This window comes from Notechis scutatus, chromosome Z, assembly GCF_049901735.1.
Source record: "Notechis scutatus isolate UNSWTSFEM ecotype Mainland chromosome Z, rNotScu1.2, whole genome shotgun sequence".
NCBI lineage: Eukaryota > Metazoa > Chordata > Lepidosauria > Squamata > Elapidae > Notechis > Notechis scutatus.
In genome coordinates this window covers 85,249,431-85,275,434 of record NC_142025.1, presented here as the reverse complement: position 1 = coordinate 85,275,434, position 26,004 = coordinate 85,249,431, and the positions used below count along the sequence as shown (strand labels likewise).

Genomic DNA, 26,004 nt, shown 5'->3' with positions numbered 1-26,004 from the left:
ACTAAATAAACTTTTCACTTGCTAATGCTGTATTTGGGTACCAATGATAGTGGGATTGTTATAGTCTCTCTAATTTGAATTCAAACAGATTAGTCAGGGAATTCAATTATTCTTTTTTCTTCATTCCTTATTAAGGACAGAACTTGAGTCAGATGATTAAAGTAACATAAAAACATTCAAAATAAATTATTTCTTTTACATTTATCTTTCATAGCTTTTTTACACTTGTCAATATCCCATAAAATCAGATTAAGACTGGAACTTTGGGGTATTAAGAATAATAGGACCTTTTGGCAATTGACATGTGATGCCCTTTCTTGCCCTTCAGACAGCTATGTAATGCTTTATTGTAAAATATCTGGGAGAATATTTTTAAGTAATAGTTAACACTCCAACAGTTTTCTTTTAAACTAGCAATATTCCCTTTACTATGGCTACAATTTCTAATTAGCTTCTAATTAGCCAAACTCAAATCATAGATCATGTTTGGTAATTTCATTCACAATTTTAATGCAGTTCTTAGGGCTAAACTTTTCTATTTCATTAACTGCATAGCTAGAATCTCCATTATCTTCAACAAGCTTCAACAAAGGTATTATCATTCCTATTTATATAAAAGATAATAGGGCAAATTTCAATGATTATCAGTAGGGATGTGCTTGAACTCTTTGGTTAGGATAAGGGTTTGAGTTATTAATCAATGATTGACAGTTACCTCTATAAATTTCCCTATTCATGCTATAAACATAAGAAGGACATCAAACCATGACAGGCAAAAATGGAAGGAGGGCCAAAATATATTTCCTTGGGACTTCAAGTCCTGACCCTACTTGCTTCTGAAGTACAGCTCTCAAAGCCTAGCATTCTATGGTCTTCAAGCAAATCTGAATGAGAGTATATCAACTCAATCCTAAAGGAAGGGATTTACATGTGATAATCAAAACACAGCATTGCACCTGAAAGCCCTGTTAACAAAAGCAATAGGGCAGCTGGCAGGGAAGTTTGCAAGTTGCTCCACTAAGTTGCTCCCACTGCTTTATATCCTGAGAAGCCCACTCCAGAGCCCTTCCAAGCCCTCCAATGACCCATGTGGGCTCCATAGCTCCTGCTTATGAAATTATATTTGAATATTACAGATAATTCTCATTTAGCAATTGGTTTGTTTAGGAGCTATTCACAATTACCCACAGCAATGAAAAAGTAACTCAGTCCTCAAATTTATGACTGTCACAGATCTCAAAAGCAGAGTAAAACTGAATTAAAATCATAAGCATAGTTGCAGGTTTACATAGCAACCGCTTCACTTAATGATCAAGCTGCAGTCTCAATTGCAGTACTAAATGAGGACTACCTATATGTTCCAATGAATGGTGATAATGAATAAACTGGATATGATTTGGTGGGGGGAATTTTGCCAAGTTATGAATAAATATGATCAAAGGACTTGACCTGAATGGATATGTGGCAATAAGAAAAAGCAATTTGGAGACCTAATAATTAAACTACTAGATTGTGCTTGACATGAGGCTGTCTTTAAAGAATTCTCAGAAATTATTTCTGAATGAAACAGGCCATCTGACACATGCCACTGGGATTATGTTATACCTGTGTTATAGACATTTGACTGATTACCAATTGGTTTCCAATTCAATTTAAAATGTTGCTTTTGATCCATGAAGTCTATTATGCATTTGCACATATGTACCTGCAAAACTACTTACACCAATCTGAATTAGCTAGAAAGAAATTGCTTTTATTTATCCACTTGTTAGAAGTGAACAAGTCAAGAAATGCAAATTTTCAGTTTTGTGCAAATATGAACTTGAGGGTTTATGGCTGAACATGATAAAAAAGATGGAAGTAAACTACACGCGGAACTATGCATTAAAATAATTGAAAAGCTTAACAAATGGTTCCCAGTACCAAACAGGGATGCCCTATCTGTTAAATATGTTTATAGATAAATGATATGCTTATGGTGATGTTAGAGATTAGCTTCGTGGGAATGTGAATTCATATGTATTTCTGTAAGCAGAAGATGCAGTATTCTGATTTGGAGCATATGTTAGACTATGAGTTACTAGAAATTTGAAGATTAACAAAGACAAAGACTTCATGATGCAATAAGAGTTTAATGTATGAGTGAAAAAAGGTAATTGTTTTTCATTGGAAAATTGAGTAATTAATTGCAAGTTACACATAAATGATGAAAAATTAGACCAAATAAATAAACTTGCATAACATGGAAAAGACATGAGGAAATCAAAACATTATGTGAAAATGCTGGTAGAAAGGTAGGAAATTGTGCGTCATCTGCTACAAAGAATAAATTTTAGTTGAAAGCTGGAACACACTTCCTCACTAGTCCAACATATGAAAGCAACAGGTCATAGCATCGACTTCAATGGCACCAAAACCCTAGCCACTATAGAAAACCCCAGCTACAGAAATATCAGAGAAGCCATAGAGATTGAAAAAAGACCTGAAAGCATGAATAGAAGAGATGATTCCACCAGACTGTCAATTATTTGGAAGCCTGCACTCACAAACAAAAAAATCTCCACACCACAAGCCAGGCAAACACCTGGGCACAAACAGATCCCCCCTGATACCTCCAGCTCAAACACACCCCAACCAGGCACCCAGATGAAACCTAGCTTCCTAATAAATGATAGCTGTCCATTTACTCGGAGCCAAGCCGCACTAAAAGCCTCCAATACAGGAAACACAATGTTGCCAGCCAATCAAGACAAAAAAAGCTACAAAACAGACAGAAGATATTAGAAACACCAATCAAGCAGAACACAGCAAACTCCAAGACCAATAAAGACAGACCAGGACTCCCAACCAATCAGGATGAAGAAAAAACTATTCTGGCACAACAATAGGCTAGCCCCAAATTTAAAACAGAAACGGCTGTGAAAGTCTGACTCACAGACGAACACTATACAGAAGCCTGATGATGGCAGATGAGATTCTGCCGAAATGTTGCTACAACTTTAAAAGCACAACTATAATGATGTGGGAAAATACCCGAACAAAGCTGAATACCATACATATAAATACCCGCAAAAACTTAAGAAAACAAATATATATATGTATGTATGTATGTATGTATGTATGTATGTATGTATGTATGTATGTATGTATGTTGTGGCTCCAGGCTTGGATTCAGCTCCTGTGGCTGATATGAGTTCAAGTGAGGAGGACATGGCAGAAAAATATGAGCCGGCATGGCTCAGTGATTGGAATAGTAACCAGGATGAGGAGATGGATGTGACAAAGGAAGACAGACCTGATGTATTAGAATTGTCAGGACCTTTGACCTCCTCTGGTTCCTTATCTGATCAACAGCCGGGAATGGCTGACAGGGAAGTTTTGAGAGAGTCTTCTAGTGGAGATGAGAACTTGGAAAACTTGTGGTTAAATGTAAGGAACAGAAGACGATTAAGGAGGCAAACCCAGTTAGAACGAAGGAGGAGGGCTAGTCAATAATTAAGAAAATTAGCACGTTGCCTCAATGAGTATAAAAGGACACAGCTGGGCTGGTACAATTTGCCAGGAACAAAGTGACTTATTGCGTGAAGACGTTACAGCAGAATCTCTGAGGCTTGAGATTTTTTGCCAGGACTGGTTTGCCGAACAGAGCAAAGATTGTTGCTGTGGATTGTGATTTATGACAGCGTTATCTTGTGAGACTTCTTTCTGTTTGATTTACTTTTGAAACGGCTGCTTTCTGTTTTGCTCGCTTGAATTTTGAAGGGGAGTCATAACATTTTTGTTCCTACACAAACAAACCATCTTTAAAGCAAGATGGATTCAAACCAACTGCAGCGTTTGGTAGAGCAGCAACAACAACAAATAAATCAGCTACTGCAAAGCAATGTGACACTTCAGAATCAGGTAACACAACTGCTGAATTATGTTTCCGCTTACAAAGCCCCTGCTGCTGCTCCCCTGCCCTCCCTTGAGGAAAAGCCCGTATCCATGCGGAGAAATTTTCTGGGCAAATTGACATGTTCCCGGCATTTATGGGTCAGTGCCAATTGTTTATATCTCTGAGGCCTGAAGACTTCCCAACTGACCGGGCTAAGGTAGGATTTATGATCAGTTTATTAACTGGGCAGGCTGCCAAATGGGCTACTCCTTTGTTAGTTCAAGATAGCCCGTTGTTGGACAATTTCCAGGGTTTTCTCCAACAAATGAGAGTGATGTTTGAGAACCCAATTAAGATACAAACTGTGGACAGACGGTTACGGGACATTAATCAGAGGAAACGCCCCTGCAGGAATACGTTGCAGAATTTCGTTTGCTGTGTATGGACTCTAACTGGAACGAACCGGCTCATATGGCTGCATCCCAGGAAGGCTTGTCTGATGCCATCAAGGATGAGCTAGTCCATGCAGAGCGGGCTTCAACTTTGGATGCATTGATAGTCCAGTGCTTACGTATTGAAGCTCGTTTACAGCAACGTGGAAGCAAACGCCCGTTATGGAACCACCTTATTTTCTCGTGCACAACCCACGCCACCGAGAGTTTTCCAACCCACGGTGAAGGCTGAGGAGCCGATGGAGTTAGGCGCACTCCGCCCTCGCTTAACGGCGACGAACGTTCGAGAAGGTTCCAGGAAGGCTTGTGCCTTTATTGCGGGGGTCCGGGACATTTTGCAAATTCCTGCACTTGGAGAGGGACTCGCAGACCTGTGCCCGAAACCACTCCTGGCCCGTCGGGAAACGGGGTAGGCCCGACCTCGGGGAAACCCTAGGTCGGGCACATCCTACACCCCCATCCCAAATTGCCGAAGTAAATCCTGGCCCTCCTCGGCATTTACTTTGGACACTCGTATCTTTTTGCAGTCCCAGAAGGAGGGAATTCCCGCCGTTGCGCCGGTGGATTCAGGGGCTACAACCAGCTTTATGGACTGTGCTTTTGTTAAACATTTTGGAATTCCTTTGATTCCTGTGAATCCACCCATTAAGGTGGAAACTGTAGATGGGCGTGAACTCAAGTCTGGGCCCATTCATTTCGCCACTCAGCCAGTGCGTATGCTTATTGGGGATCATGAGGAGGCGATACGTTTTTATGTCACCTCGAACCTCCATCTCCCTTTGGTGCTCGGAGTATCCTGGCTGCGTTTGCACGATCCGTTGGTGGCTTGGGCGCAGAACGCCATTTCTTTTCCAAGCCTACAATGTGTGGACCACCTGAGGCATGTCTGTGCTGGCCAAGATATAGCCGCTCCTGCTGTCTCAATTCCTTCGGAGCTGTCGGACTTCTCCGATGTTTTCAGCGAACAGGAGGCAGACCGATTACCACCACATCGTGCTTATGATTGTCCCGTGGACCTGATACCGGACGCTCCATTGCCAAAGGGGAGATTATACTCCATGTCGGAGCCTGAGTTGGTTGCACTACGAGAGTTTTTAGATAAAAACTTAGCTCGGGGATTTATTCGACCCTCGTCATCTCCTCTTTCGGCTCCCGTTCTTTTTGTTAAGAAGAAGCCGGGAGAACTTCGTCTCTGCTGTGATTATCGACGACTAAACTCTATCACCGTGAGGAATAGCTATCCCTTGCCGCTCATTCCGGAATTGATGGAGCGGTTGCGGGAGGCTACTATCTTCACTAAACTCGATCTGCGTGGGGCCTACAACCTGGTTCGGATGCGCAGGGGACGAGTGGAAGACGGCGTTTGGCACTCATTATGGTCATTTCGAGTACACCGTCATGCTATTTGGTCTGACCAACGCTCCCGCTGTATTCCAGCATTTGATGAACGATATTTTCCGGGACATGCTGGATAGGTTTGTCGTGGTGTATTTGGACGACATTTTAATTTACTCCCGGTCCAGAGATCACCACCTTCAGCAGGTTCGCCAAGTGCTTCAGCATCTTCGGAAGCATAAACTCTACGCGAAACTGGAGAAGTGTTTCTTTTTTCAGTCGTCGATAGAGTTTTTAGGGCACATCATTTCTCCCAAGGGCATTGCTATGGACCCTAAAAAGGTTGAGGCATTGTGTAGTTGGGAAGCCCTCGTCGAGTCAAGGACGTACAACGCCTTTTGGGATTCGCCAACTACTATCGGACTTTTATCCCGGACTTTGCTAAAGTAATGGACCCCATAACTCAGCTCCTCCGTAAGAAGGTCCCGTTTGTGTGGGGGCCCCCGAAACAACAGGCTTTTGACATTTTAAAGAAAGCGTTTGTAGCCGAGCCGATATTGAGGCATCCTGATCCGAATCATCCATTTGTGGTCGAGACCGATGCCTCTAATGTCGCTATCGGAGCGGTACTGTTACAAGCTTCGAAGGATGGCACGCCTCTTTTCCCATGCGCATACTATTCTAGGAAGCTCACAGCTTCAGAGCGCAATTACACCATCTGGGAAAAGGAGTTGTTGGCCATTAAGGCTGCTTTTGAGACCTGGAGACATCATTTAGAGGGGGCTCGGCACAAGGTAGAGGTTTGGACGGATCATCGAAACTTGGAACATTTAACCACAGCTAAGAAATTGAACCAACGCCAGATTAGGTGGTCATTGTTTTTCGCCAGGTTCAATTTCTCCGTTACTTATGTTCCAAGTGGACAGAACCAGAGGGCAGACGCGTTGTCTCGGAAGCCTGAGTATATCGGTCCCGAGGATCCTCTTCCTCTACGAACGGTGTTACCACTAGAATCCTTGGCTGTACTGCAAGATCCAGTAGACTTGCGGGCTTGCCTACGAGAGGCACAACGATTGGATGCGTGGACGCAGCAGAGACGGGGGGACGTCGGACCTGATTCTCCATGGTCCTTTGAAGAGGGCTTGCTCCGACATCGGGGTTTATTATACGTACCTACCAGGTCGTTGAGAGCTCTCATCATGACACAATGTCATGATAACCCCGCTGCTGGCCATTTTGGATTTCATAAAACCTTGCATTTGGTCACCCGGACTTTTTGGTGGCCTCAGGTTCGTCACGATGTGTTCTCTTACGTCGCTTCTTGCGTCCAGTGTAGGCAAGCGAAAGCGGCGTCGGGTGCGCCCCCTGGACTCTTCCAACCATTGCCGACTCCGGGCAGACCATGGGGAGCGATCTCCATGGACTTTCTCACGCATTTACCATCCTCGTCGGGCTTCACGACGGTGCTCGTGGTAGTTGATATGCTGACTAAAATGGCTCATTTCATTCCCTGTTGGAGATTACCATCGACCCGCACCACGGCTCAGCTATTTTTACAGCATATCTTTCGTCTGCATGGACTGCCGGATAGAGTGGTTTCTGATCGTGGGGTTCAGTTTACTGTGCAGTTTTGGAAACAGTTAATGGCAGCGCTACAAATTCAGGTGTGCTTAGCGTCAGCGCACCATCCGGAAACTGATGGCGAGACTGAGAAGGTGATTGGCATTCTTACCCAATATTTGAGGTGTTTTGTTAATCAGCGACAAAGCGATTGGGCGAAATACCTCCCATTGGCAGAATTCGCTTTTAATAACTCGCAGCACACCTCCACTCAGGTAACGCCATTTTTCGCGAATGTAGGTTATCATCCGCGCTTCTTCCCATTAACGTTGATGGATTCTCCGGTTCCTGAGACCCAAGATTTTCTGGAGGAACTACAAGCGGTCCACCGTTTAGTAGTACAACAACTCGAAAGAGCGAAAGACGATTATAAACGGTTTGCCGACCGATCACGTCGAGCAAAGCCTCCATTAGCTGTGGGTGACAAGGTGTGGTTATCCACAAAACACCTTCGGATCGATCGCCCAATTAGGAAGTTGGACCATCGTTTCATCGGTCCATTCCTGATTGAGGCGGTTTTCAACCCTGTGGCATACCGACTCACCTTACCGCGCTCCATGCGTATTCACCCTGTTTTCCATCGCTCTCTTTTGGTTCCTGACTCTCCGGAGTGTCCTCTGCGTGCTCCCGCTGGTACGACTTCCCCATCGACGCCCTGTGAGGAGGTTGCTGTTGATGACACGGTGGTCAGCGTTACTGATTCGCATTGGCTCAAGGGTCGTTTTCAGTATTTAGTCGGGTGGAGAGTGGATGACTCGGAGATTTGCTCATGGACGGATGCGTCTGCAGTTCATGCTCCAGACATGATTCGGGACTTTCATGAACGTTTCCCTTCGAAACCGCATCCGGATCGTCAGACCCGGGGGAAGGGCCCTGCGGTGAAGGATAGTGTTGTGGCTCCGGGCTTGGATTCAGCTCCAAGTGAGGAGGACATGGCAGAAAAATATGAGCCGGCATGGCTCAGTGATTGGAATAGTAACCAGGATGAGGAGATGGATGTGACAAAGGAAGACAGACCTGATGTATTAGAATTGTCAGGACCTTTGACCTCCTCTGGTTCCTTATCTGATCAACAGCCGGGAATGGCTGACAGGGAAGTTTTGAGAGAGTCTTCTAGTGGAGATGAGAACTTGGAAAACTTGTGGTTAAATGTAAAGAACAGAAGACGATTAAGGAGGCAAACCCAGTTAGAACGAAGGAGGAGGGCTAGTCAATAATTAAGAAAATTAGCACGTTGCCTCAATGAGTATAAAAGGACACAGCTGGGCTGGTACAATTTGCCAGGAACAAAGTGACTTATTGCGTGAAGACGTTACAGCAGAATCTCTGAGGCTTGAGATTTTTTGCCAGGACTGGTTTGCCGAACAGAGCAAAGATTGTTGCTGTGGATTGTGATTTATGACAGCCGTTATCTTGTGAGACTTCTTTCTGTTTGATTTACTTTTGAAACGACTGCTTTCTGTTTTGCTCGCTTGAATTTTGAAGGGGAGTCATAACATACATATACATATACATATACATATACATATACATATACATATACATATACATATACATATACATATACATATACATATACATATACATATACATATACATATATATATATATATATATATATATATATATATATATATATATTTTCTTAAGTTTTCACTTAAGTTACGTTACGTTAAGTTAAGTTACATTAAGTTACAACTTTAAAAGCACAACTATAATGACGTGGGAAAATACCCGAACAAAGCAGAATACCACACACACACACACACACACACACACACATACACAAAAGTTTGCTGTTCCCATTTTATAATGAAGAACTTCAAGTTGTGTATGTCACGAAAACCTTCAAGTAAGTTGAATTAAGTCAGATTGGAGCTCTTAAATAATGTGCATGATAAACCAGAAGAGATAAGGTCAATAATAAGTGCTTAATACAAAAAAATTAGCTATCAGCATGAAAGAAGTATATGGAGGTAGTTTGGTCATGCAAGGAGAATGAATTAAATATATGTATGAAACATGATTCGGTTTAAAAAAATTTTTTTAAATGCAAGTTTTAAAAAATGTGATTTGATAGAGTTGATAAGATCCTTCAAAACAGACCAAGGCAATATGACTGAAGAGTTAAAGACTAGTCTACAAATGTGATGAAAGTAATATTATGGAGAGATGTAGTGAATTGTAGATTTAACTGTATTTTCTTTTTCAATAAAAGTAATAGTAATAGAGTTGGAAGGGACTAGGAGGTCATATACTATTTCTGACAAATGGCTGTCTTTTCCTTTCCTTAACCTATAATTTCTTTGCCTTATTATTTCTTACTTCTTTTCTATATCTTGCTTAACTTTGCTTACTATGGAAGGCAACAGTGATTAATATGTGTGCATAATATTTGTTCCTTATTTGAAAGGTTAAACTTATGAGAGATATATTATGTGTTACCTTTACTTAACTCTCTATTAAACAAGTAATCTTATTTTCAGAACACAGAAGAAAGCCCCTCTAGCAATACTCTTAGAAAACTGAATGGTCTGTACTTTAGCAAATTTCACGAAGAAAGTTTTCCAAAAAGTTTTTGTTATTGTTAGTCCTCTTTATCCTTCTCTGGTGCTACCTCTGAGCTCCAATTCTCAGTTAGAATGTTACAAGACCTAAGGGGAATGAAATGTTTAATTGAAAAAAACAACCTTATTCTCCAAGAGTTATGGACTTCAGCCTTCATAATAATTCTAAGATGTACAACTTATGTGAACTACTGTGCTTCATATTTTAAAAATACATTGACAGCTGATCCACCAGAATTATGATTTTTTAAAAGCTGCTTGAGTCTTTATCAAAACATTTTTTTCTACTTCACAACTAAAGTTAGCAAATACTTGCCTGTCTATTAACAGGAAGTCTTGAAATCCATGGCCTTTCATATCTACGCACTGGAGAGATAGATGATAAACTTCTCTGCCTCAGTTCTTGTCTGCTCTGTTCTCGTTTTTTATCAGACTGGTCTTTAATGTGCTCTTGTTTTCTTAGGCAAGCCTAATAAATAAAGTATATATCTATTTCAAATGAGTTGTATGTGGAGACTAAAATTCAAACAATAGCTAATGGAATCTGTCCACACATCCATAACACCCTCTGCCAATTTTTCCCAATCAGCAGCTCTGCAGATTTCTTGAAGTATGCGTCATCCTAGTATCCCCAGACAACAATGGTTAATTTGGGGAAGACTACTTCTGGCTCATGTTTTTTTTAAGAAAATCAAGGTACTAAAATATAATTTATTACCTGATACTCTGAATCCATCTTGTGCTGCATCTCTCTTAGGTACTGAGCATCACTGATAAACTTCTGTCTTTCCTTTGCTTCATACATGGCAATACTTCAGGAAAACCTATAAAATATACATTCAAATTACATCTTTATTGCAGTGACAAACCAGGATAAGAAAGGTGTGACATAGTCATTTAAAAAGGATAATGAATATATCAAAAAATATAAATCTAAGAAAAATTATAAAAAGCTAGAAGATATAAAAGATATAAGAATTAAAAATAAATGTATTTATAAAATCAGAATCTAAAAGAATGGATAGGAGCAATGGAGGTTATAGTGGAGCATAAAAGGTTGTATGTGGAAGATTGTATCAAGTTACAAAACACTCTAAGGGAGGGAGGGAGAGAGAATGTTCATGACAATGACAGTGTTCCAGATTAAAGGGCCTTCTTTTTTTTAGGTATTTTGAGTTTAATTAAATAAATATGCTATAGGGAGATAGAATACACGTTGGTTTCACTGGCAATAAAGTTTGGGTCTTAGATCCATCCTTCATGTTTGCTACACAAAAGTTTAATAAGTGCTTTGAGCTGATAACATCCCATACTGAATAGAAGACCAGAAGAGAAGCACAAAAATGAGTTTTAAGTTACCATTGCTGATTTCCATATGAATGGACAATTATCACTCATAATTAATGGGGCAAGACCAAGAGATTAAAAAAAGACAATCTGTAGCTAACAGTTGAGTATGATCACCCATACTCTAGTCCAAGGGTGTCAAACTGGATTTCTTTGAGGCCCAGATCAGTACTGTACTTCTCCATGTCCCAGCGGGGGAAAGGGGGGGAAGCGTGGGCAGGATGGATACCTCCTGCAGCACCCTGCCAGCAAAATGGGGAACAAGGGGGTGCACGTGGCCCCCTGAGCTTCATTTTCACCCTCCATGGCCTCCTGCAGCACTCTGCTGGCCATTTCCAGGACTGTTTTCAGGCCCGTTTTGGCCCATTTTTGGCCCATTTTCAGCTGTAAGCATGCTGCAGGGGGCCATGGAGGGTGAAAACGAGATGCATGCAGCCCGTTTTAGCTGACAGAGGCAGTGCAGGACAGTCCTTTGATATTTCCGGGCCAGATTTAAGCACCCTGCGGGCCAGATTCGGCCCGTGGGCCTTGAGTTTGACACCCCTGTTCTAGTCTTTCATAAATTCCGTCTCTATTTAGAGGGATATTAGAAATATAATAGGGACTTGAAGGGTTATTGTTAAAAATTTGGATTGTAGAAGTTCTAATTGTGCAGAATTAGAATTAGAATTAGAAGAACTTTATTGTCATTGTATAAGTACAACGAAACTGTGGATGTACCCCAGCAACTGTTCGCAATACAATAAAACCAAAGCACTTAAAAATGAAGATAAGAAAAATAGAGTACCCACGTCTCCACTTGCAATTTGAGAGTACAATATCTACGAATATACACAAAATATACATCCAACACTGACTGTAACGCTTAGCCGAGTATAATACACAAGAGATGGATTGTACTGTAATATGTTATTATACATCTGAATGGGGTATTGAGATTTCACATCTTTTCACATCTTAATAAGGTAGTGACTTCGTGTTTATTTGCAGTTCGGATGGCCCAGGGAAGGAAACTGTTAGTCTAGTGGTATGGATTTTTATTGACCTAAAACGCCGTCCAGACGGCAGCAGATCAAAAAGATAATTGCCAGGGTGTGAGGGGTCTTCTATAATGGCCTTGATTCTGCTTTGGCAGCGGGACCTGGCTAAGTCTTCCAGGGAGGGCAGAGGGCAACCAATGGTCTTTTGAGCTGTGTTTATCATCCTCTGTACAGTTTTCCTGTCCTCAACTGTGGAGCCTGCATACCACACACCCAGACAATATGTCAGAGTGCTCTCCACAGAGGCTTTATAGAAAGCCAGCAACAGCTTCTTATCCAGATTGTTCTTCCTGAGAACCTGCAGGAAGTGCAGCCGCTGCTGAGCCTTCTTCACTATGGCCTTGGTATTAGGGGACCAGGAGATATCAGCTGAAATATGGATGCCGAGGAATCTAATCGTAGGGACAGTTTCCACTCGTTCTCCATTGATGATGAGTGGGGCATGGTCCTGTCCATGTTTCCTTGGAAGAAAGGGCTCGGCTATGCTCCATGGATAAATTGGTTTTTGCCTTGGCTTCAAATAATTTGAGAAATACAGGTATGTAGTGCCACACTCTTAAGGAATTTAGAGATGGCAAATGAGCTCCTCTGTGCATTTTCAGCAACATAGTCTACTTAGGTTTTCCTGCCCCCCAATAAAATCTCTTAATTTTTCACATTCTGTATTTAACAGTTGTAAAATTGCCAGCAATGGATAAAGGAAAGAAATGAAATGATTTGGGCTTCACCCAAAGAAGCATTTATCATATCTAAAATCCAACCACATGCAGATATCCTAGCTATCCAAAGCAGCCAAGTGAAGGATGGATTTAGCCTCAGATAGCAAAGGGCATTTTGTAGGAAATCCTACCCATTCCTTAGACATTAAAATAAATCCCACATGTTGCCCAAATCATTTCATTAGATTCTTCTCTGTATGCTGTAGTTAGAGCAAATGTGAGAGATGTTATCCACAAATTAATAGGAAATATATTATTGAGGCTGCAAAGAATTTATTGACCCTGTCCTTGCCAATGAGTTGTGTGAACAACACCTTTGGGTGAAATTCTATGGATGAAATAAGAGCAAAAAGTAGGACTGCTTGATAATTCTCTCCATAGGCTAGGCCCAAACATGATCATGTGTCTGTGTTTGGACAAAGTCATTTTATGTCTTTTGCCATTACAGTGGAGCCTCAGGTCGCGACCATAACCAGTTTTCAGACTCTATTCATGACCCGATTTGGTCGCATCTGGAAGCACATCCGACTGTGCATGCGCGCAGTCAATAAAATGGTGTTGAAGGGGAAATTGGTGCAGAAAAGGAATCTTTCTGCACCAATTTTGTTCACCACCCGATTTTTGAATCGTGACCGATTCAAAAATTGGGTGGATTTTTTGTTCGCCACCCGATTTGGTCATGAACAGGAGCATTCGCAACCCAAGTTTCCACTGTACTGCTCTAGGTTCTTTTGCTTCGTCTCTCTATAGGCACGACTGGCATACAGAGACAGGCTAATCAGGGACAATTTCCTTCAATACTCTTTCACTTTCTCTGAGTTCTGGACTTCAGTGAGATGTACAGCTTAGGTCATACTTTATAAATGTATTTTATAGATTTATAAACAGTCATTACTGACCATTTTTTCACATTTTTTTTCACAAATAAAAAATAAACATTATTAAAAGCCAACAACAAATAAATATAAATTAAAAAAGGAGGAAAATTGAGGTAGTCAAACAGAAATATTTCATAAGTTTTATGGGTCGTGGGTTAGTAGTTACTCTACTATTAACCAATATTGGGATGCCAGTCACAATTCTGTCTGCTTAATTGGTTGAACATTTTATTGGTATATGAACAATGTCACCAAAATATATAACTTCCATTTTAGCCAGAATGTTCAGCTATTAAAAACTTCAAATTTATAGCCCACTTACAAAACTAGAACAGCAGCTGAAAGTGATCTGGTCCTGTATAATAAATCAGAATGAATGCAGATGACCTTCCAACCTGGCTTCCCTTTTTATACATATTGATTTGCCCAAACTGATTTTGCTCTATAAGTCCCAATGTTTAAGAAGACTAATAAATCTGATCTGGTTAGTTTTAAATGTTATTAAATTATAAGACAAACATCTTGGGAATGCCTGACTGGATATATCAGGACAATATCATGGTTGAGAGCATACGAACTTCTGAATAAATTAATTGACACCACAGATTGATCTAAATTCTGTTTTCAAAAACTGATGAGATTTTGAAGACAGGACACTAGAGGGAACAGAAAGAAATAAAATTATAATTAAAAAAAAGACATGCAGCAAAACACTCTTAACTTTGGATGAATTCAAGAATATGTGAGCAGAATGCACTCAGAAGTTATTTTTAAGATTGCTTGGTATCATAACCTGGATTTAAAAGTGGTTATAGCAGAGGAACAGGCTTCACTGGACAAAACTGAGATGGGGGTAGAGTGTAGATTTAAAAATGAAAGGTAGAGGTGGTGAAGAGGGGGGAGACTGCCAGCAGGGTCAAGGAGAGCCGCATCTCTCCTCCCCAGCTGGCCATTACTCCCTTTCCCGAAGGCGGTTGCAGTGGTGGTCAGAAATGGCCACCTCAAAGAAGAACTCGACTGGAAAAAGAAAGTGCAGGAGGAAGATAAGAAGAGAAAATTTTGGCTGACCGGGTCAAACTGAAAAAGCAACAATATAAGGTACCCTGGAATTTGAATTATAAAGAACAACCTTGTTCCCCAAGAAGACTTTGAAGCTGCGAATAAAAGAGGGAAGGGAAAGGATTTGTTTTTTTTTTTTTTTCTTCCCTATATTGACAACTAAGAGATTTAAGCAAGAAACCGGCAAAAATTCCACTTTGACATTAACAGGTATTTAAGCTGAAAATAAAATGTCAAAGGGATAATAAAGATTTCTGGATTCTCAAAAACTTTTAAAAGGAGGAAAAAAACAAAAGGGTGGGATCTGGAAAAATGGAGGAGACCACCTGGAAGTGAAAGGAATTAACAGTGAAACTTTAACAAGATTCCTAAAAGATACATTTTAACTGAAACTTTGTAACAAGATAAGAGAACCCCAGGAAGAGAAAGTGGAAAAAAGAAGCAAGAAGAAACAGCTTTGGATTATTTGGATTACTTGGTGATTTTTGGATTTTTAGCTATTAGATCTAAAGGACTAAAATTAATCGGGTGGTTGTTTAAAAGTTTTTAAAATGGTATCACTCTTGGAAGAATTGAGAATGGAACTTAAAAAACAGAAAGAAAATGCACAAGAAGGAAGAGGTTTCCTTTGGCTTCATATTTCAATTTTTAGAAATGGAGATCCTGAACTATGAGAAACAACAAGAAATGCCTGTAGAACATGCTTTTTTATGGTATAAGGGAACTAAAACACAGGGTTATTTTAGAAGACATCATATAAGGGAGTCTTTGTGGTTGAATTGGGAGAAGATTAAAAGACAATGTTATTTGAAAATTCCAGTTTGGTTATCGACCATTGAAGCATTTTCCTATCCTATAATTTATAAGAAGGAACAAACAGTTAGATATGGGGAAATACTGGATGAAAAGGGTGAACTTAAATCAATGCAAAATTTAGAGGAACAAGGTATAAAGATGAACTGGTTTTCATATGCGCAAATACATTCAAGGTATGATGAAGATTTTAAGACAGAAGGATTTTATGATAAATTGACTGATTTAGATAAGATTTTGACAGGTACTGATGAAAAGGTGATTAAAAAATTATATGGTTATTTATTGGAAATTAAATTTGAGGAAGAACAAGTTAAAGAAACTATGATTGCTTGGGGAAAGAATTTTGGATATGGGATTGATCTAGAGAAATGGCAAAAATTGTGGTCTCAAAATTATAAAATGACAATGTCAACAGCTTATAAAGGAAATTTGTATAAGATGTTTTACAGGTGGCACCTTCCCCCAACAAGAATAGCAAGAATGTTCAAGAATAAATCTGAAAAATGCTGTAAATGTCATCAGATACCTGGCTCATATTACCATATGTGGTGGACTTGTGAGGATGCTAGAAAATATTGGACTAAAATTCACATGTGGTTGGGAAAAATGACAAAAAAACAGTAAAGATTTGAAATACCTAATTGTAAATGTATTAACAGCGGCTAAGATTGTATTTGCTAAAAACTGGAAAAATGAGAAAATACCATTGCAGGAAGAAATTATTAAGAAAATATTGGAATGTGCTGAGATGAGTAGATTGACATTTGAAAAAACAAGAGGATAAACAATTTTATGAAATTTGGGGTCTTTTCTATAGATGGTTGGATGATAAAACATAATAAATAGAATATTTAGAATTTTAGATAATAATGAATATATAAAGATACATTTTTTTTCTTTTCTATTTGATATTATATTTATAAAATGTTTTTAGGATAGATTTGGTATGATTATATGATTTGCTATTAAATAAACTAAGTAAATTATAGCTATCTCGTAAAGCATGAATGAACAAAATCAGAGTCAAATGATTGTTTAATAGTGATACTAGGGTATATAATTTTTGATTGATAATATGAGTCATTATGTAATGTAACTGTAATTGAGACTACGAAATGGATGCACACAAAAATTGGTAAACCAACTGACACACTGTTTGTATACTTATGGAAAAGTTGGATGTTTTTACGTTTTGTTTGTTTTGTTTGTCTTTAAAAACTAATAAAACTGTTTTAAAAAAAAAAAAATGCCTGTAGAACAAGAAGGGCGGGACAAAGAAGGAGCCATCTTCAATAACCAAGTATTTCTATGTGGGGAAAAGAAAGGAAAGGGGGGAAAGAGAGTGAAAAATTTAAGATTTGAAAAAAGAACCCCCCAAAAGAGAATAGTTTGAAAAGTAATTACAACATTAGGAAGAAACAGTAGAGAGGATTACAGAAGAGAGAATCAGAATTAGAGAGAGAAGGGGTCAAAAAGGGAAGGGAGAAGAAGTGGGGAAAAGGGAAAGGAAAAGAAATTATAAAGGACAGAAACAGGACATAGAGAAACAGGGAAAACGTACAAGGATTAAGGGTATAAGCCTATTTAGAAGACACAGAGATAATGGGTGAAAACTTAATTGAAAGGGGGATTCTGCAAGGGTACATAAGATAATATTGTTATATTAGAAATAGAAATGAACTTTGAAAATATGAAACAAATGTAATTAAAATGATAGATAAAATACTCATTGTAATGTAATGGAATGTTTAATAAAAAAATGAAATAAAGAGAATGAGAGAATGAAATTAGGAAAGGAGGGGAACATTTTAATTATTATAACTGTGTTATAAAAAATTAAGTGAAGAGGAATATGAAAGAAACATCAAAAAATTGTGGAAATATTATAAGTGTTCCTAGAAGTATGATACCCTATTGAAAAGAAATGTTAAAGATGTCAAAGATTATAACTAACATTAATGATAGAGCTGAATTGGAATAGAATAAGTATTTTATATATTTATTATTTATTTATTTTATATATATATTTTCTCTTTAAGAACTTAGTACGTATTTTAAGAATGTACCAAGCAGAATTCAACTGGAAGTTATGTGTTATATTGAATGTTATTATTGTAAAGGCATAAATTGAAGTTTAAATAAGAGTTGAATGGATAAAAATTAAAAGATACAAAGGTGTCATACTCCAATTAGTAACTACAGGGAAAAAATTGTTTAATGAGAAAAGGAAATATGAAATAGAAACAGATACAGGAGAAGTTCTTTTTGCCAGCGGCAAAGAGGCAGCCATTAAAGCTGCTGAAGCTGGGACAGCTCCGAAACAGAAGAGGATAGAAAGAAAAAGTGTGCGGGTTTGGTGAGAAGTTTTTCTTAAAGATTTAAAAGGACACCCTAATGAAAAGAAAGAATCTGTAAAATTTCAGACAGAAGTAATTAAGCGGCAATTTTAAATGGGAAGTCAAATTAATTTTTTCTTTTTTTTGCTGGACTCTGTGTACGATTTTTTACTTTGAACTGGACTGGTCTTTTTTTTTTCTATCTTATTTTTCATTTTTGTTTCTTCTCCTTTTTGTCTTTACAATATTTTAGACTGGAGATCCCCTTTTAGCCTTTTTTTTTTCCTAACCCCTTTTTCCTTTTTAATTATTTTTTTTTATAATAATCTGTTTGGAAAAGCAGGGGGAAAGTGAAAACAGAGGAAACTTTGTAACATTGCCAACTAGAGGCTTAGAAATATTGTTTCTCTTTTTTTCTCTTTCGACCAGACAAAGCTGAGAAAGAATTCAGACTTCTTTTCAAGGACTCTTTGCCTGTCTGATAAGATAGAGGGAAGAGCATGGGAGAGTGTTATTGCAGGTGCTCTTCTGGGTTTCTATCAGTAGCTGGAGTCTGGTGTTGAAGTGTTGAAGTATACAGAAAAAAAGATGATAAGATTCTAGAGAAGAGAGCTATAAAAATTAACAAAAGCCTTGGATAACTAAATAGGTACAATGTGTTCTCTTTCTCTTTTTTAAGTTGGGCTATTCCTCACACCCCCTCCTTATCAGCTTATTATTTGTAATAGTTATTTGGATCTCTGGACTTTTGGAACCTGCTTTTGTCTTTCTTTTTGCTTTTGGAGCCTAATTTTTACTTTTGCATTTTATTTTAAAGGAAAAGTCTTAGTATTAATGTTTTCCTTCTTTTTTTTTTAAGGGAGTAGGCTTTTTCTTTTTTTCTCTCTCCCTCTCCTACATTTTTATCTACCTTCCATATTGTTTTTTTTTTTTTTTGTGGCTTCCTTTTTTTGTATACTTTTTCATACCTGAGACTTTTTAATTGGATTAAGGTGTTGAAGAACCTGAAGAAATTCCTTTTTCTTTTTAGTTTTTTACTTTTTATTTTTCTGCCTTCCACAAGATTTAACAATTTTTTCCTTTCTCTTTTTATGGTTTTTTTTCTTACTTTTTTGAGCTTTTACTGCTATTTAATTAATCGATTGGATTAAGGTATACAAGAACCTGTATCTTTTTTTAATCTTTTTTTTTAAATCCAGCTTCTTTTTTTCCACTATTTTTTCTTGGATTTACAATTGGCTATTTCATGAGTGGATTAAGGTCTAGAAGAACCTGAAGATTTTGAATTGTCCGAAATGAGCAGGAAACTAACAGCGGCTGGTTCTTCAATTCCTACTTCTTCCTCTTCACCATCTGGAGGACAACGTTCAATACAGACGATGTTACAGCAAGAAAAAGAACAGGAAAAAGTGACATTGCAGATGATAATGCAAGGAATTCAAAGCATACAAGCAAGAACAGAGGATATTGAAAGGAGAATAGAAACAACTGATGAAAAGGTGGAGAATATTCAACAAATGATGATGAAGATGAGAAATTCAAAAAAATTGAAGAAGATAAACGAAGAGATAAGAAGATTGGAGATATTGATGACAGATTAACAGTGGTTGAACAAGATAAAAGTGGGATGCTGAGATGGGAGATGGATAGATCAGAATTTTATCTCAGTTTTCAAAACATGGAGGAAGAAAAGAGACAAAACTTAGCTGAGATAATGATAGAAATCTTGGCTGAAGCTCTGGAAATAACCAAAGAGAAGATGATGGATGGAATAGATGAGGTTTTTCGAGTCTTCACAAGATATGCAATGAGAAATAGCTTACCAAGAGAAGTTCACATCAGATTTACAAAGAAAGCCATTAAAACACAAATATTACAGGTGGCAAGAGAGAAAACATTGAAATATAAAGATAAGGAGATTGTGGCCCTGAAACAAGTGCCCAGAAGAGAGAAATGAGAAGAGAATACTGGTACCTAACTAAAATCCTACTTAAAAAAGAGGTGAATTATATAGATGGCTGATTCCAGAAGGTTTAATGTTCACATGGCAAGAACAGAGACACAGAATTGACTCAATTGAGAAAGCTGAATTGTTTTATACTGAATACTTTGGAGGGAGAGAGGATGAGACAGAAAAAGAAATGTCACTAATTGAATTCCAAGAGAATTGCCAAATAGCGACTGAAAAAGAAGAAGGTGCAGTAGGTGGAAAGGTGGAAGTTAAGGAACAACGTGAACCAAGATCTACAAGAGCTGCTAAACCTACTTATAAAGTATAAACATGAAAGAGAAAAAACTAATTACAATTAACATAAATGGACTTAACTCAGCTGCTAAAAGAAGCTAAACTTTCCATAAATTAGAGAAATTATTGATATAATCTGCCTACAAGAAGTACATATTAAAAAGCAACATGAACAACTGTTGATACAGCCAAAGTTAGGGAAAATATTTACTTCTTTGACACAATGCAAGAAAAGAGGAGTGGTTTTATACATTAAAGATATTATCCCAGCGAAATTGATCTATACAGATGATGATGGAAGAGTATTAATGGTGGAAATAATGGACAATAATATGAAAACACTCCTGATCGCAATCTATGCCCCGAATGACAATCAAGAAGAATTTTATAGAAAACTACATATGAAACTAATTGAACTGGACTACACTAATATCATTATGAGGGGAGACTTCAATGGAATTGTAGACAGTAAATTGGACTATACAACACAGAAAACAACAAAGCAAAACAGAAAGACTCTTCCGAAATCCTTTTTTAAAATGACAGATGAAATAAACCTAAAAGATGCATGGAGAGAAAGAAACGCTAAGACTAAACAATGCACTTTCTACTCAAACAGGCATTTATCATGGTCCAGAATAGATATGATATGGATATCAACAGAATTATTAGCCAATATGCAAGAAATAAATATTGAAACAAGTATCTGGGCAGATCATAATCCAATGACAATTAAATGGAAAGGACAAAGAAGATCTAGATGGATGTTAAATAATACTATATTAAAAGAAAAAGACTTCATACAGAGGATGGAGAAAGAACTGGCTTTTCTCTTTAAAGAAAATAAAAAAGAAGACACATCAATGCAGAATGTATGGGATACAATGAAGGCATATACCAGAGGCTTGATATAGTCTATATAGTCAATATAGTCTATTGACTATACAAGGAAAAGAAATATCACGAAAAGACCAGCCTCTAAGACATTAGAGGATGAGTATAAAGAACTTGAAAAAGAGTTACAGAAAATGCCACAGAAAAAGGACATTAAGTTAAAAATGGATATAATTAAACATAAAATGGGATTAATGGAAAAAGAAGAATTAGCACAGAAAATCAGAGGCGCGAAACAGAACTATTTTGAAGATGCAAATAAACCAGGTAGATGGTTAGCATATAAACTGAGAAAGGAGAAAGAATCAAGGAAAATATTGCAATTAATAGATGATCAAGGCCAAGAGAAGAAGGAAATTATACGAGACTATTACGGGAAACTATATACACAAGAGAATATTGATAATGAAAGAGTTAAACAGTACTTACAGAATGCTAACCTACCCCAGATACCTAAAGAGATTGAAATAATGTTAGAAAGCAATATAACGATGATGGAGTTAACTGAAGCACTTAAGAAGCAAAACAATGGAAAGGCACCAGGTCCAGATGGACTTCCGGTGGAATTTTATAAAACACTACAAGAATCGTTGAATCTTCCATTGCTAGAAGTTATGAATGAAGTTATGTCAAAGAAGAAGATACCTAAATCATGGTCAGAAGCTTATATTACACTTATCCCAACAGAGGAGGCCGACCCATTACAAATCAAGAATTACAGACCTATTTCCCTACTAAATGCAGATTATAAAATTTTTGCTTCAATATTGGCAGAAAGACTTAAAAAATACCTAAATAATTTTATTCACTCTGACCAAAATGGATTTCTGCCAAAGAGACAAATTAAAGACAATATGAGAGTAATTTTGGACACTTTGGAATACTACGAGGCACACCCTGAAAAACAAATGGCGTTGGTATTCTTAGATGCACAGAAGGCATTTGACAATGTGAATTGGCGATTCATGTTATTACAGTTGGAACAGATGGGTTTTGGTAAAAAATTCATCCAAGCAATAGAAGCTATATATCATAAGCAAACAGCAAAGGTAATGATAGAGGGAGAATTAACTGACTCTATTGATATAAGAAAAGGAAGAAGACAAGGGTGCCCACTAGCACCTTTGTTGTTTGTGTTAACCTTGGAAGTGCTAAACAGAAATATTAGAGAAGGACATAAAAGGGATGAAAATTAAACAAGAAGAATTTAAATTGCAAGCATTTGCAGATGATCTGGTTTTCATCTTAGAAGACCCACTAGAAACAGCATTAAAATTGATAGAAAAGACAGAGGTATATGAGAAGGTGGCTGGTTTGAAAATAAATAAAGACAAAACAAAGATTTTGACAAAGAATATCAAGACAAAAGGAAGAACTGGCAGATGTATTAAAAATCCAGGTCACAAATAAGATCAAGTACTTGGGGATACATTTGACAGCAAGATGTAGTACACCAAAAGAGAATAACTATATTAAACTTAAGCAGCAGATAGCGCTAGATTTGGCGAAATGGGAAAATTTACAACTGTCATTAATAGGGAGAATATCAACAATCAAGATGAATATATTACCCAGAATGTTATATTTGTTCCAAACAATTCCAATTCGGCTTGGAAAAGATTATTTTGAAGATTTAAATAAAATTGTGTTGAAATATATATGGCAAGGTAAGAAAGCGAGAATAAAATTAAAACTTTTGCAAGATGCTAGAATAAGAGAAGGATTTGGTTTGCCTAATTGGGAGTTGTACTACCAAACTACAAATTTGATGTGGGTTAAGGAATGGATAACATTAAGAAATGCTAGATTGTTGACATTAGAAGGACATGATCTGTTGTTGGAGTGGCATGCTTTTTTATAGTATAAAGGAACTAAAACACAGGGGTATTTTAGAAGACATTATATATGGGAGTCTCTGTGGTTAAACTGGGAGAAGACTAAAAGGCAATGTTATTTGAAAATTCCAGTCTGGCTATCGACTATTGAAGCTTTTTCCTATCCTATAATATATAAAAAGGAACAAACAGTTAGATATGGTGAAATATTGAATGAAAAGGGTGAACTTAAATCTATGCAAAAAATAGAAGAACAAGGTATAAAGATGAATTGGTTTTCATATGTGCAAATACATTCAAGGTATGATAAAGATTCTAAAACAGAAGGTTTCTATGATAAATTGACTGATTTAGATAAGACAGGTATTGATGAAAAGGTGATTAAAAAATTGTATGGATATCTATTAGAAATTAAGCTAGAAGAAGAACAAGTTAAAGAAACAATTTGCTTGGGGGAAGAATTTTGGATATGAGATTGATTTAGAAAAATGGCAAAAATTGTGGTCTCAAAATTATAAAATGACATTGTCAACAGCATATAAAGAAAATTTGTATAAGATGTTTTATAGGTGGCATTTTTTCCCAACAAGAATAGCAAGAATGTTCAAGAAGAAATCTGAAAAATGTTGGAAATGTCATCAGACACCTGGCTCATATTACCATATGTGGTGGACTTGTGCGGATGCCAAAAAATATTGGACTAAAATCCACACGTGGTTGGAAAAAATGACAAAAAGCATATAGATTTGAAACCAGAGATATTTTTATTGGGAATTTTACCTGAAATATATAGTAAAGAATTGAAATACCTGATTGTACATGTATTAACAGTGGCTAGGATTGTATTTGCCAAAAAATGGAAAAATGAGAAAATACCATCACAGGAGGAAATTATTAAGAAAATATTGCAATGTACTGAAATGAATAGATTGACATTTGAAATCAGAGAACAAGATGATAAACAATTTTATAAAATTTGGGATCTATTCTATCAATGGTTAGACAATAAAACATGGTAATGAAAATGTAGATTTTTAGAACATAATGAATATATTAAAATGTATTTTTTAAAATTATATCTACAAAATGATTGTAGGATAGATCTGAGATGATAATATGAACTATCACAAAACAAATTCAATAAAATATTGATTAGCTTGTAAAACAGGAATGAATAATAGTATAGTCAAATGATTGATTAATAATGATATTAATGTATTTAGGAATATTTGATTGACAATATGAGAATATATACAATGTAATTGTAATTGAAGACTACAAAGTGGAAGCACAAAACAATTTGTAAACCAACCGATACACTGTATGTATATATATATATGGAAGATGGTTTGATGTTTTAATGTTTTGTTTGTCTATGTTTGTCTTAAAAAACAATAAAACTTAAAAAAAATGCACCAAGCAGAATTCGACTGGAAGTTATGTGTTATATTGAATGTTATAATTGTAAAGGCATAAATTGAAGTTTAAATAAGAGTTGAATGGATAAAAATTAAAAGATACAAAAGTGTCATACTCCAATTAGTAACTACAGGGAAAAATTGTTTAATGAGAAAAGAAAATATGAAATTGAAACAGGACAGACAAAAGTATAAATATAATCACTAGAAAGATATTGAAATTTAGAAAAAGATATATATAATTGAATTTAGAAAGGAATGAGATAATTAAAGGAAAGATTGAGAAAACTAAGGGAAGGGAAAAATTATTGAGAAAATGTTAAAATAGTAATATGTTAAAATAGTAATAAGATATGGAATAGAACACAAAGATGAATATGAAATTGAATTTGCGTCTGTATAGAGAAGTGATAACCCGGGACCATGCTATTCTCAAAAAAAAAAAAAAATTTTTTTTACTTGTATTATGTTTTGTGAAAACCCAAATAAAGCTTTTATTTTAAAAAAAAGGAGAGCCTGGACAGCTATTTATTTGAAACGGTATAGACATTCCTGCTTAAGCAGGGAGTTGGACTAGATGGCCGCCAAAGTCCCTTCCAACTCTGTTATTCTATGTCCTAAAAAAGAATCATATGGAAAAAAATTGTTATACTAGATGTACAAATAAAGCCAGCTGGTGCCATAATAATTAAAATGATACATAAATAAAAAATCAGAAGTGTGATTTGGATAATTTTCTAATTTTGGATTTACAAAAATAAATACCGTATTTATCGGCGTATAACACGCACTTTTTCCCCCCTGAAAATAGGGGGCAAATGATGTATGTGTGTTATACGCCGATATAATGTTAAGAAGCCAGCGGAGGCCGGGCGGTGCGAGCGGAGGCCGGGCGGTGCGAGCGGTGCGAGCGGAGGCCGGGCGTTGCGAGCGGAGGCCGGGCGTTGCAGCGGAGGCCGGGCGGTGCGAGCAGAGGGCATTATTTTGCATTATTTACCTCAGGGTCCTCAACCACCGGGCCGCGGACCGGTACCGGGCCGTGGAGCACTCTCTACCGGGCCGCAAAGAATTTTTTTTTTAAAAAATGGCGGCTTTCTTCACCTTGGTGAATGCTGCTGGGATCGGGATCAAGGACACAAATGAAAGAAGGGGAGGGAGGAAGCAACCGAAGCCTGTCCTTCTCTCTGGGTCAGTCTTCAGTCGCTCTCTCGCTCCTCCACCAGCACAGGAAGAAACTGCTTCAAAAAGCGGGGGCTTTTCCTGTCGCCGCAGCTTCCTGAAGCGCCCGCTTCTCCCCACCTCCGTCCGCCCGCCCGCCCGCCCGCAGTGCTGTTCTGCCTGCCTGCCTGCCTCGTTAATGGTTGAATCGGAACAGCTTCGGCTGAGTAAAAGAGGCGAATAGTTATTATTCTCAGCCAAGCTGCTCCCAAACAACCAGAAACTAAGGCAGGCAGGCAGGCAGGCAGAATGGGACACTGTGGATTGAAGCGCGCGCGGGTGGGAGTGGGGGTGAAACGGGCGCTCGGAATAGCTGCGGCGACAGGAAAAGCCCCCCGCTTCTTTGAA

At 37.6% G+C, this 26,004-nt stretch overlaps 1 protein-coding gene across 2 annotated transcripts in view; it reads right to left on the bottom strand.

Annotated features, from left to right (window-relative positions):
- Nucleotides 1-26,004, bottom strand: part of MARCHF10 (membrane associated ring-CH-type finger 10) — a 110,001-nt gene that overhangs the window by 62,493 nt on the left and 21,504 nt on the right. For both annotated transcript variants that reach the window (XM_087946991.1, XM_087946992.1), the window contains exon 3: nt 10,570-10,675. In XM_087946991.1, the coding sequence (XP_087803117.1) occupies nt 10,570-10,656 (87 nt within the window). In that variant the 5' untranslated portion in view covers nt 10,657-10,675. The remainder of the gene's footprint in view (nt 1-10,569; nt 10,676-26,004) is intronic.